Below are 13,662 nucleotides of genomic sequence, written 5' to 3'. Positions count from 1 at the left end.
TAACCATGGTCTACTGAATAAACCACAGTAGTTGGTTTCAGATATAGCACTAAGTCATAAAACAAGTTCATTCATTTCTCATGTTTTTAAATCACACTCCATTAATTTAAAAGCAATCTCATAGAGAAATACAAAAGAAAGGAAGGGAACCTCAAGCCAATAAAATCATACAAAACTCCTAAACAAAAATTAACATCATAACAAGGTGCAAACGTTAAACTATATGAAATACCTAAAGCTATAAATCAGGAGAAGGAGAAGGAGTTTTTGTGGAGAAGGAGTTTTTCTGGAGGAGAAGCAGGAGGAGGAAGGGGAGGGGAGGAGGGGAAGAAGGAGAAAGAGGAGGGGGAGGAGGGGGAGAGGGAGAGGGAGAGGGAGAGGGAGAGGGAGAAGAAGAAGAAGAAGAAGAAGAAGAAGAAGAAGAAGAAGAAGAAGAAGGAGAAGGAGAAGGAGAAGGAGAAGGAGAAGGAGAAGGAGAAGGAGAAGGAGAAGGAGAAGGAGAAGGAGAAGGAGAAGGAGAAGGAGAAGGAGGAGAAGGAGAAGGAGGAGAAGGAGAAGGAGAAGGAGGAGAAGGAGAAGGAGGAGAAGGAGAAGGAGAAGGAGGAGAAGGAGAAGGAGAAGGAGAAGGAGAAGGAGAAGGAGAAGGAGAAGGAGAAGGAGAAGGAGAAGGAGAAGGAGAAGGAGAAGGAGAAAAAAAAGCTGCTTCTTGGATGAGAAGTGAAATGTCTTCAAGTAAAAACAAAGAAAGTTCAGTTGCCTTTTGAAAAAGCACCTTTGGGACAACCATGACCTGGACGACTGAGAATCCCCAGAGACACTAAACTAAACCAATAAGCTTTAACACCTAGCTTGTAAAGGTGCTGAGAAGGGACAAGTAGAAATTTGACCTAACTCCACCACAGCCATTTTCTGCAGCTGCTGATGGAATAATTTCCTTTACCCATTCAACCAGGAATTTCACAGTGAATGAATCCTTCCGGGATGCCTTTGCAAACTTGACATGGTCTCCCTAGTCACTGGCTTCCAGTTGCTTAACATTTGTCTTTCGTACCCCATCACAATGACAAGGTTTTTGTTGTTGGTGTTCTTAGTACTTTCTGGTAGAGTTGAGACATTTGTTAGCAAATCTGAGAAGTCACTGCAAGAGATTGGGGAGGGGGGGGAGCGTTAAGAGGAAAAAAAACTCTATAATTTATACTAAGGTCAACGTTTGTGTTTCTTTTGTGATAAACTTTCAGAAAAAAATACTCAGGAAATGGATGGTCTGCTAATTAAGTAAGCCAATTCCTATAAATATTTGTCTTTGTGCATGCTTAAAATCAAACCAAAAGAATTAAATAGATGAAGTTGTTTATACAGAGAACAGACTGTTTAGGAAATAAGAGCATCATTTGGATAAACAGGTTATTTTCAGCTATTAAAATAGATTTTTAAAAACCTTTTGCAGCCAGTATGCTGGTTTTTTTTTTCAGTAAGCGTCTTCCTGTTACACAGACACAGAATGTTGCAACCAACATTTATCTAATCACACACCCATTCAAAGATTGTCCTTTTCTTGCTCACGTTATAAAATTACAAAATTGCAGAATTATTTTTCTCGGAGGTATTTTTTTGGACTGGTGGGGTATATTTTCTTACACTGGCTCAGATGAGTCTACAGCGATGTTTTTCAAACTTGGCCACTTTAACGTCTGTGGATTTCAGCTGCCCAAATTTTCCAGCCAACAGTGGTTGGTGGGAATTCTGGGAGATGAAGTCCACCACTTAAAATTGCCAAGTTTGAAAAACATCGCTCTAGAGCACCAAAAAGGATTTAAAGTAGTGGCCAAACTGGCAGTTCCAAAGATTGTCATGAGACCCAATTCTGAAAAACTTCTAGAGAAGAGCCAGATTTACATGTCATATTAAGCCGAAACCAACAAACCACATGTTAATTCAGCACCAGTCCTGGGCTGCATAACTCTGGAAGACCTCAAAATGGTAATAAAGAATAAGAATATTCACTTCCCTGCCTTGGTGGTCATCTGGATTCCTACAGAAATGCAGTTAAAGGTTCCCCTACCCCAATATCTGGTTGACAACAATCTCCTTGCTAACTCATAAATACCAAGTGGTCATTTACAAATCAGGGCTTGTTTTCCGGCATTTCAATTCCATCTCACAATTTTCGGCAATAAAGAGGACTGGGAGACCACATGATTTATAAAGCTCCCACTAAGCGAGAGCACCAGCAACAAAAGGCAATTTTTTTAAAAAAAATTCAAACTCTGGCCAACAAGCAATAAAGCTAGACATAGTTCCCACAACACACTAGACGGTACACCAGACTAGGCTAAAACAGGATTGTTAGTTTGTGCTTCTGTAGGCTATGAAAACCTAGCCATGGTCTCAGGAAATGATATAAAGCATGGGCCTCCAACCTTTAGGCTTGCCTGGGCTGCACTGAGTGAATAGGAATTGTTTTGTCCACATATAAAATATATAACATAGTTAATGTATATACATAACAAACTTCCTTTACTTTTTATGTTTTTATTACAACATTGTGGGGCTACATTACTAGCAGCCTGTGGGGCTGCAGGCTGTGGACTGGACACACCTGGTATAAAGTATACTAGTATTAGATAGATAGATAGATAGATAGATAGATAGATAGATAGATGGATGGATGGATGGATGGATGGATGGATGGATGGATGGATGGATGGATGGATGGAATGGAATGGAATGGAATGGAATGGAATGGAATGGAATGGAATAGAATAGAATAGAATAGAATAGAATAGAATAGAATAGAATAGAATAGAATAGAATAGAATAGAATAGAATAGAATAGAACAATTAATCGGTAGGACAACTTGCCTCCAGAAGTTGTAAATGCTTCAACACTGGAAGTTTTTATGAAGATGTTGGATAACATTTTGTCTGAAGTGGTGTAGGGTTTGCTGCCTAAGCAGGGGTTGGACTAGAAGGTCCCTTCCAACTATTCTATTCTATTCTATTCTATTCTATTCTATTCTATTCTATTCTATTCTATTCTATTCTATTCTATTCTATTCTATTCTCACTGTCAGGAAATTTCTCCTTACTTCTAGGTTGCTTCTCTCCTTGATTAGTTTCCACCCATTGCTTCTTGTGCTGCCCTCAGGTGCTTTGGAGAGTAGCTTGACTCCCTCTTCTTTGTGGCAGCCCCTGAGATATTGGAACACTGCAATCATGTCTCCCCTAGTCCTTCTTTTCACTAAACTAGATATACCCAGTTCCTGCAACCATTCTTTATATGTTTTAGTCTCCAGTCCCCTAATCATCTTTGTTGCTCTTCTCTGCACTCTTTCTAGAGTCTCAACATCTTTTTTACATCTTGGCGACCAAAACTGGATGCAGCATTCCAAGTGTGGCCTTACCAAGGCATTATAAAGTGGTATTAACACTCCCAAGATGATGGATGAATGGATGGATAATTGTTTTATATTAACCCAGATGGAGAAGAAAGTGTGTTATGTGAATCCAGCCAGTGGGAGTCGCAGGAAGAAAGCCAATGTATGCCAATGAGTTTCCCAGGCAATTATTTCATTTTAAGATGACCAATTCAAGCCAACCACAACTGTCAGTCTAATTTCAAAAACTTGGAAAAGATCCCTTGAGATTGCTAGTGAAAGCTTTCTGTTCTTCTGCCACAAGCTACTGTTGTGAAAGAAGAATGGCCAAAAAAAGAAAGAAAGAAAGAAGGAAGGAAGGAAAGAAGAATATGAAAAGTGGAGAAAACATTATCAGAAAGAAAAGGAGGAAACCCAGGGGTGAAATCTATTTACCTTCCTTACCAGTTCGGAAGCACACGCGCCATGCGCATTCATCACAGGTGCGCGCAGACCTTCTGAAGCACATTACTTCCTGGTTACAACCAGGAAGTAATGACACCCAGCTGAGTGGGCGGAGCTATACTCCGCCGTCGCTACCAGATCACCGAACCACGGGCCAAGATTGCTACCGGATCGGGCAAGGAAGCCATTCACTTTTGATTTGATTTGATCTCCCCTCCCCCTTTATTTCTTTTTATTTCAACTCTTAATACCATGCAGACAGCCAGTTTGATGTAGTGGTTAAAGCAGGAGGCTAGAGACCAGGAGACTGTAAGTTCTAGTCCTGCCTTAAGCATGAAGCCAAAGCGGTGTCCTTGGACCAGTCACTCTCTCTCAGCCCTAAGAAGAAGGCAATAGTCAATCTCTACCAGCAGTGGAATTCAATTTTTTTTACTATCGGTTTTGTGGGCGTGGCTTGGTTGGTGTGGCTTGGCGGGCATGGCAGGGAAAGGATATTGCAAAATCCCCATTCCCTCCCCACTCCTGGGGGAAGGTTACTGCAAAATCCCCATTCCCTCCCCACTCCTGGGGGAAGGATATTGCAAAATCTCCATTCCACCCTACTCTGGGGCCAGCCAGAGGTGGTATTTGGCGATTCTCCAAACAACTCAAAATTTCCGCTACCAGTTCTCCAGAACATCATGGATTTCATCCATGATCTCTACTGAAAAACCTAGCCAAAAAAATTGCAAATTGACTCGAAGTTACCCTACACACACACACCTAAAAAAACCAAGTAAACTCTCCAATTATTTGCCATGGGTTGTGGGAAGAGTTTGCCCATCACTCTCTGTTTAAGAATAATCATAACTTTGAAACTTTGCAAGGCTGAACATTCATTTAATTAATAACGGACCTATGCACAGTTCTGGTGCCCTCCAACCCATTCCTTTGCCCATTCCTCATATCCTGCCTCTTTAACGGCTCCATTAATGGCTTTTAATGGAGCTTTACTCCGAGACACAGGAATTAGGAAGTTTCGTGCACAACAGCAGCCAAAGACAGCCATAAAATAGCTACAAGGAGTTTAGAAGATTTTCCCTACTAAATTTTCCATCAGCATCCTGCAGGCATCTGAGAATGACCTCATAGGCTGGGAATAAGGCTCATGAATCAGACTCACAGCGAACTGAATTTATATTAGGGGAGACAGATTCTGCCACAGGATGATCCTTCCCAATATTTAGGTAAACTGAACGTAGAACATGAAGTCATCTTGGCAAATAGAGTGGCCCAACTATCTGAACCACGGCCAACATCATGAAATCAGGGCAGAAGGCTACAGGATACATAGTACAACTGCTGTAGCCCAGATCAGGAGTCTCTAGACCAGTGATGGTGAACCTTTTCAGCACCGAGTGCCGAAAAGGTTGCACGGAAACATCGTGTGCACACGCGCACACACTCATCAGGGCCGCACTCTTGAAAAGCCAAGCTTCCGGGTCCTAACACATATGTGTGCCAATGATCAACTAGCCAGCACACATGCACAGGCCAGTTTTTGGCACTGCCGCCTGCATGAAGGAATTGCGCTCCAGAAAATCTCAACTTCCGGGTACTGGCATCATGCGCACCCGACAATCAGCTGGCCGGCGTGCATGCACACACCAGTTTTCAGCACTGCCGCATGTGCGAAGGATAGCTGATCATCGCATGCGCACGAGCACCAGAAACCCGGAAGACAAACAGGCAAGGTCGCGTGTGCCGGGTGACATGGCTTCACATGCCACTTTGGGCATGCATGCCATAGGTTCTCCATTATCGCTCTAGACTTAGGATTTGTCCATTGTATGTTACTAGAGAAAGATCTTGAGATCTTCTTCGTGTGTGTATAGGAAGTCTTCGACTTACAAACACTCGTTCAGTGACGGTTTGTAGTTACAACAGCACTGAAAAAAAGCGATGTATGACTCACACTTGCAACGGTTGCAGCATCCCCCACCGTCACACGATCCAAATTCAGGTGCTTGGCAACCAGCACAGTACAGGTAGTCCTCAACTTACCACCACAATGGTGCCCAAAGTTTATGTTGCTAAGTGAGTAAATCTGCTAAGCGAGTTTTGTCCCATTGTACAACTTTTCTTGCCACGTTTGTTGTTAAGTGAATCACCGCAGTTGTTAAATTAGTAACACAGTTGTTAAGTGAATCCGGCTTCCTCATTGACTTTGCTTGTCAGAAGGTTGCAAAAAGGGAATCGCACGACCTCGGGCCCCTGAAACCTTCCTAAATGTGAGTCAGTTGCCCAAGAATCTGAATGACCCCCATGGAGATGCTGCAACGGTCCTAAGTGTGAGAAATGGTCCTAAGTCACTTTTTTCAGTGTCGTTGTAACTTCGGTCACTAAGCAAACTGTTGTAAGTCCAGGACTACTTGTATTTATAGTGGTTGCGACATCCTAGCATCACGTGATCACCCCTTGTGACCTTCCCAGCCAGAGAATAATCAACCCATGGAACAAAAGTTGCCTTCAGAAGTTGTAGGAGCTTCATCACTGGAAGCTTTCAAGAAGAGACTAGACTGCCATCTGTCAGAAATGGTGTAGCTTGGTAGCTTGAAGATGGGTAGACTTCAACTCCCAAAATCCGCTGCTGGCTGGGGGATTCTGGGAGTTGAAGTCCACCCATCTTCAAGCTTCCAAGGTTGAGAAACACTGGTGTAGGGTCTCCTGCTTGGGCGAAGGGTTGGACTAGATGACCTACAAGGTGCCTTCCAACTCTGTGAATCTGAATCTGTATCAGTTTCCGACAAGCAAAGTCAAGGGGGAAACAACTGCACTGATCCCTTAACAACCATGGCAAAAAGATTGTAACATCAAGCACAGCTCACTTAATAATCCTTTGGCTGGTGCCAGTAGTGGCCATAAATTGAGGACCATACCTATAGTATGGACTAGGGGTGAAATGCTCCCAGATCGGACCAGATCGCCTGATCCGGTAGCGATCTTGGCCGGTAGTTCGGCGATCCGGTAGCGACAGTGGAGCATAGCTCCGCCCACCGGGCCGGGTGTCATTACTTCCTGGTTGTAACCAGGAAATAACCCGGAAGTAATGTTTTCTCCCTTGTGCGCATGTGCAGAAGGTTTTGCACATGTGCAGAAGGTCTGCGCGCGCCTGTGACGCACACACGTGCTTCCGAACCGGTAAGGAAGGTAAATAGATTTCACCCCTAGTATGGACTCAATCACTGAGCCCGGGTCTCTTCCCTAGGCATTCACAGCCCCACTGATGTCATACTGCATTTGTCTAGGCCAGCCTGGTTAAAGATGCTATCCTGCCAGACAGGATGCTGCTTTTATCACTCTTATTTATTTAATATTTATTTATTAGTCCAATTTATATGCCGCCCTTCTCCGTAGACTCAGAGCGGCTTACAATGCATTATAGCAATAGCCTGCATATTTTTATGTATATACCTGCTTATTAGGGCTTTTGCCCCCCCCCCGCCCCCCCAAGCAGTGTTGTTCTATACAAAGCTGGCTTATTGCCCCTACAATCTGGGTCCTCAAAAAGGATGGAAGGCTGAGTCAAACCTTGAGCCTGGTGAGATTTGAACTCGCACTAATTGCAGGCAGCTGGCAGCTAAGTGCTAGCACTCAACAGCACATAGTCCGCTGCACCACCGAGGCTCTTAACCAGCAACAGTGGCTCTGAAAGCCACACACACACACCCTTGTTAAAAAAAAAAAACCTCTTCCATAACGTCACAGCTTCAGAATTCATGGTCTCCTCAAGTCCCACCTACCCAGATCATGTACCACTGGTGGACATCCTCCGCACACCCAAGAAGTTTGATTTGATTTGATTTTGATTTTGGGGGGGGACCACTCTTTACTAGGACCGGTGAAAACAATAGGCTTAACACACCCTTCTACTATTAAACCCTACTTTCCCCCCCCCCAAAGTGTAAAAGGATGGATGCTTTGAGCCACGCCCCATTCTGATGATGTCATCCCCGACACCAGCCACACCCCCTGCAGGCTTCAAGGCGGCCTAAAAAACACGGGAGGGAGAGTATAACATGGGACCCCCCTGACCATGGGAAGATCACTGTCGTGGAGAAAGATAAGCCAAGCAAGCGACCCTCTACAGGAAGGAATGGGGGGTCCCCTGGAACTCAATGAACAGCCCCTATTTCCATTTCTTCCCCCCCCCCCATCAAGACCACTCCTTCCCAGCTTTTGCCCATGAGGAAGCCAGGGGTCTCTTTGGATAGGGGAGTGGGCTGTTCTTTAACCACTCTGGAAGATTAAATTCTGTATGGGATGCTCTTTCTCTTGTATTACTTTTACTTTGCTTCTGCTGGACGAGAGGGGGTGCCGAGCCCAGAAAGCCCGAACAGCAAAGCAGGGAGGATTTACAGCTAGGCTCCCACTCCCACCCGACTCAACCCTCCCTATAGATTTCCCTGCAGACTTTGACCCACCGAGCAAATATCGTCCTATGTATAATCCCATACATAATCCTTTCCTCTGTTTCCACCCTCCCACAAGACACCCGTGCTACACAGCAAAGCAAGAAGGGAAGAGGGAAGGGGGGAAAATGCCTCCTTCTGTGCAAACCCATCGACCTTCAAATGACGTCACAGCTCACCTTTCCCCCCCCACCCCACCCCACCCTACCTCCCACCTTCTCCCATCACCCTTCCCTCCCGAAAAGGGGAGTTTGTAGCAGGTCAGAGGAAAAAGAGCTGAGAGCTGGAAGATTTGCAGGTGATTTTTTTTTTTTTTTTTTTGGCGTGGCTAGACCACCACCCCTCCCCCATTCAGATTCAAGCTGTGAGATGGAATTGGGGGGGGGGAGATAATACCTTCTCTTCGCCTTTCTATAAAGACTTTTTTTTTTTTTGCAACTAGAGCTTACAAACCAGGACATCTGCCTGGGGAAAGGAAAAGAAAGGGGAGGGAGGGGTTGTCTTTAATTCTCCCAACAAAGCTGCAATCTTCAGCATTGCTGACCCGGGAATGTTACAAGGATTCGGGACCCCTCCCCACTCCCGGCTTTCTTTCCGAATCAATCCGGCCCAAGCATCTACTACTAACTAGACCCATTCACTCCATGGGGAGAGAGATGGGCACTCCCTTTGACTTGCTTCGGAGCGGTTCAGCAAAGCCGGACCCCATCCTCTTCTCGGGTGCAGGAGAGTGATGGAACACCCCTCCCCAAAAAAAGGGGGGCGTGTAAAGGCACTGGCTAATCCTTCCAAACCAACGCGCGCCCACTGGTCTCTCCCCACCGCCCCCCCCCACGGCAGCTGCTGCTCATTCAAACTCCCCTCTTTCTCCCCATCTGCCCCCTCCCCCCCACCCCCCCATCCCGCGAGCCACACACGCCCTCCTGGCCCAAAGGAGGGAGGGATGCTCTTTTTAAGCAGTGGAGCCCTTAAGACACCGGACTCCGGGGTAGCCGTCTCCAGGACACCCCCCCTCCCCATCCTCCTCCCTCCACCCCTCTCTCGGCAGCCAAATGCCGAAGAGGGGTACTGCCACCACTACCACCACCCACCGCGCCCCCCCACCCTCCCCAATTCAGCAGGACTGCTTTACCGCCTTGGGAACCCCTCGCGACCCCTGCATTGGCTTCTTTGGGGAAAAAACGCCCCCCACCCACCCACCCAATTCGCTCAGGGAAGTCGGGAGCCTCGCATATTAGAGCGAGCCCCCTCCCCGCTTCATCTTTTTAAAGCCCCCTCCCCGCTTCATCTTTTTAAAGCCCCCTCCCCGCTTCAGTTTTTTAAAGCCCCCTCCCTGCTTCAGTTTTTTAAAGCCCCCTCCCCGCTTCAGTTTTTTAAAGCCCCCTCCCTGCTTCAGTTTTTTAAAGCTCCCTCCCCGCTTCATCTTTTTAAAGCCCCCTCCCCGCTTCAGTTTTTTAAAGCCCCTTCCCCGCTTCATCTTTTTAAAGCCCCCTCCCCGCTTCAGTTTTTTAAAGCCCCCTCCCCGCTTCATCTTTTTAAAGCCCCCTCCCCGCTTCAGTTTTTTAAAGCCCCCTCCCCGCTTTTTAAAGGGGGGGGGCTTTAAAAAAAAAGAAAAAAGAGAAAAAAGAGCACCCCCTCCTCTCCTTTTTTGCCCGACCACCCACGGAAGACGCGATGCAGGCGAGGGAGAATCCTGGCAGAAAAAAGACGGGTTTAAGAGAGACCCCCCCTCCCTAAATTAATTAAAAAAAAAAAAATAAAAGCTCGCCCAGCCCGGGATGCCTGGAAGGCGCGCGGCAGATCCGAGGTGTCACTTACCCGGGCGACGTGGCCGGCCAGGAGCAGGAGGAGCAGGAGCGGCGGCGGCGGCAGCAGCGGGAGCCCTGCCTGGCTGCGGGGCCTCGACGGCTGCAGCCGAGGCATCCTTTTTCTCTGTTCTTTTTGGGATTCCCGGCTGGACGAGGAAGGCACCGCCGATCCGGCTGCCCGCCCGCCGCGGCTGCGAGACGCGTCCGGGAGCCCCGAGGGACGGAAGAGGGGAGGGGAGGGACGGGGAGGAGCGGGAAAGTGGGGGAGGGGGTGCAAGTGCCTTTTTTTTTTTTTTTTTTAATTATTATTCTTATTATTATTCCTTTGTTTCCGATGCAACCAGAAACCCGGAGCAACGCAGCGGCTGGAAGGAGGAGGAGGAGGAGAGCCGGAGGGGCTTGCAAGAAGCACCGGCGAAGCGGCCCCGGGAGAGAGATGCAACCCAATTCGGAAGGGCGGAGGCCGGCCCGAGCTGTGCAAGGATGGCGGCTGGGGGACGCCTCCTCCTCCGCCTCCTCCTCCTCCTCCTCCTCCCTCCGGCTCCAGCCCAGAGTCGCCCGCGGCTCGCCGGGACCGTAACAATCAGAGCGCGCGCCCCGCTCCTTCCCCCGCTCAGGAAACGGGCGCTCCACGTCCCTTTCCATTCGCTCAGCGGCTGGGAGGAGGCAGCGGGGCAGAGACGGAGAGGCTGCGGCGCCCTCTAGCGCCGGGTTCGGGGCTCCCCACCCAGCTCCCGAGCGCGACGCCCGGCCCCGCAAAACTCGGCCTCTGCCGTTTGCGGTGGCGAGTTGTAATGCTTTCCCGCTCTCCAAAAAAAAAAGGAGGTTCGGCTCAAGCCCCAACGCCGCCCCCCTCCCCTATTTTCCCGTTCTGAAGTTTAACAGTAACAGAGTTGGAAGGGACCTTGGAGGTCATCTAGTCCAACCTCTCCCTGCTCACGCAGGAGACCTATATATGCTTATACTCTTTTATACATTTTATACTTTGATCCTGTTTATGATGTTACTTTCCCCACGTTCTTTTGCAATTATATTTGTATTTTTTGTTTTTTTAATTTGATTTATATGCCGCCCTTCTCCGGAGACTCAGGGCGGCTTACAATGCGTTAAGCAATAGCCTTCATTCTTTTGTATATTTTATACAAAGTCAGCTTATTGCCCCCACAAACTGGGTCCTCAATTTACCTACCTTAGAAAGGATGGAAGGCTGAGTCGACCTTGAGCCTTGGAGAGATTCGAACCAGCAGAAATTGCAGGCAGCTGTGTTAATAACAGGGTGCACTAAACCACTGTACTATCAAGGCTCTTTTGGTCTGTGACCGCAAATAAAAAGTTGTTATACTGTATATATACTTTTATCCATGTTTATACTTTTATCTCTTATCTTATATATGCTTGGCAAAATAAAATAACATAAAATAAAATATACTAGGGATTCGAACCGCCAAACTTCTGACCTTTCTGATCAGTAACAGAGTTGGAAGGGACCTTGGAGGTCATCTAGTCCAACCCCACCTTGCTCACGCAGGAGACCTATATATGCTTATACTCTTTTATACATTTTATAACTTTCATCCTGTTTATGATGTTACTTTCCCCACGTTCTTTTGCAATTATATTTGTATTTTGGTCTGTGACCGCAAATAAAAAGTTATTATACTGTATATATACTTTTATCCATGTTTATACTTTTATCTGTTATCTTATATATGCTTGGCAAAATAAATAAAATAAAATAAAATAAAATATACTAGGGATTCGAACCACTGAATTGTTGACCTTTCTGATCAGTAACAGTAACAGTTGGAAGGGACTTTAGAGGTCATCTAGTCCAACTCTCCCTGCTCACTCAGGAGACCTATATATGCTTATACTCTTTTATACATTTTATAACCTTTATCCATGTTTATACTTTTATCTGTTATCTTATATATGCTTGGCAAAATAAATAAAATAAAATAAAATATACTAGGGATTCGAACCGCCGAACTTCTGACCTTTCTGATCAGTAACAGAGTTGGAAGGGACCTTGGAGGTCATCTTGTTCCACCAACCCCCTGCTCACGCAGGAGACCTACGGATTCGAACCGCCAACCTTTCTGATCGACAAACTCAGCGTCTTGGCCACTGAGCCACCTAGCCAAAAAAAACACTTCCCAGTTTTGTGTGATTTAGGAGGAGCCCTTGACTTATGACCACAATCGAGCCCAGCGTTTCTGTTGCTAAGCGAGACGTTTGTTCGGTGGGGTTTTTTGCCCCGTTTGGTAAAAGTTGTCCAGGTTAGTGACAGGCTTGTTAAGTCAATCGAGCTTTCCCCGCTGACTTGGCTTGTCAGGAGGTCGGGATGCTGCAAGCGTCATAACTATGAATCAGTTGCATGATCAAAATTCAGACTCTTGGCAATTGATTCATATTTATGACGATTATTGCAGTGTCCTGACCTTCTGACTGATGCTGCAGTGTTCCTAAGTGTGAAAAAGGGTCATAAGACTGTTTTTTCCCCGTGCTGTGATAACTTTGAACGGTTACTAAATGAAGGGTTGTAAGTCGAGGACTACCTATATTGGAATAGATTGGAAGATGCCAAGGGATAAAGAGGAGACTTCCTGCTGCAGCTCTTCAGATCCACCCCGCAAGTGCCAAGTATTCCTTTGGGGGAGACTCCGATTGCTACTGGGGAATTTAGCACTACAATTGGAACCGTGTTCAACTTTGGGGTCTGATATTTGCTAGGAAGTGTTTCCAACACTGAGGTCTATGAGTACTTTAAAGCAGGGGTGTCAAACTCAAGGCCCGGGGGCCAGATCCGGCCCATAGGGTGCTTAGATCTAGTCAATGGGACCACCCTGGAAACAGCGAAGGATTGTGCACGCAATCCTCCCAAGCTCTATTTTCACGGGCAGAGGGTTGCAGGAGGCCGTCGCAGCCTAAAACAGAGCTCGAGAGCCCGTTTTCGCTGGCAGAGTGCTCAGGCCACCAAAGGTGTCCCTGACATGCGTGAGGTTGAACTGGCCACGCCCACCCTGGCCATGCCCACCCCGGCCCCCCGAGGTCAAACAGAACCCTGATGCGGCCCTCAATGAAATCGAGTTTGACACAGTGGTGGGATTCAACATTTTTTACTACCGGTTCTGTGGGCGTGGCTTGGTGAGGGTGGCATGGCTTGGTGGGCATGGCAGAGAAAGGATACTGTAAAATCTCCATTCCCACCCCACTCCAAGGGGAGGATACTGCAAAATCCCCATTTCCTTCTCATGAACTGGGACTTGGGAGGCAGAGAATAGATGGGGGTGGGGCCAGTCAGAGGTGCTATTTACCGGTTTTCCAAACTACTCATAATTTCCGCTACCGGTTCTCCAGATCTGGTCAGAACCTGGTGAATGCTACCTCTGGTTTCACACCCCTGCTTTAAAGGAATATCTGCTTCTAATTCACAGAAGGGCTTTTGCCATCATGTAATTTTTTTTTTTTTAATTTGATTTATATGCCGCCCTTCTCCGGAGACTCAGGGCGGCTTACAATGCACTCATCCTTTTGTATATTTATACAAAGTCAGCTTATTGCCCCCACAACTGGGTCCTC

At 46.8% G+C, this 13,662-nt stretch overlaps 1 protein-coding gene across 1 annotated transcript in view; it reads right to left on the bottom strand.

Annotated features, from left to right (window-relative positions):
* Positions 1-10,737, bottom strand: part of SDC3 (syndecan 3) — a 98,709-nt gene extending 87,972 nt beyond the window's left edge. Inside the window, exon 1 of the mRNA XM_060691533.2 lies at positions 10,091-10,737. Within this exon, the coding sequence (XP_060547516.2) occupies positions 10,091-10,195 (105 nt within the window). The 5' untranslated portion in view covers positions 10,196-10,737. The remainder of the gene's footprint in view (positions 1-10,090) is intronic.
* Between the last annotated feature and the right edge of the window lie 2,925 nt (positions 10,738-13,662).

This window comes from Pantherophis guttatus, chromosome 10, assembly GCF_059756535.1.
Source record: "Pantherophis guttatus breed Tessera chromosome 10, ASM5975653v1, whole genome shotgun sequence".
Taxonomy (NCBI): domain Eukaryota; kingdom Metazoa; phylum Chordata; class Lepidosauria; order Squamata; family Colubridae; genus Pantherophis; species Pantherophis guttatus.
Note: the sequence above shows the minus strand (reverse complement) of the source record. Positions and strands in the feature narration are given on the sequence as shown.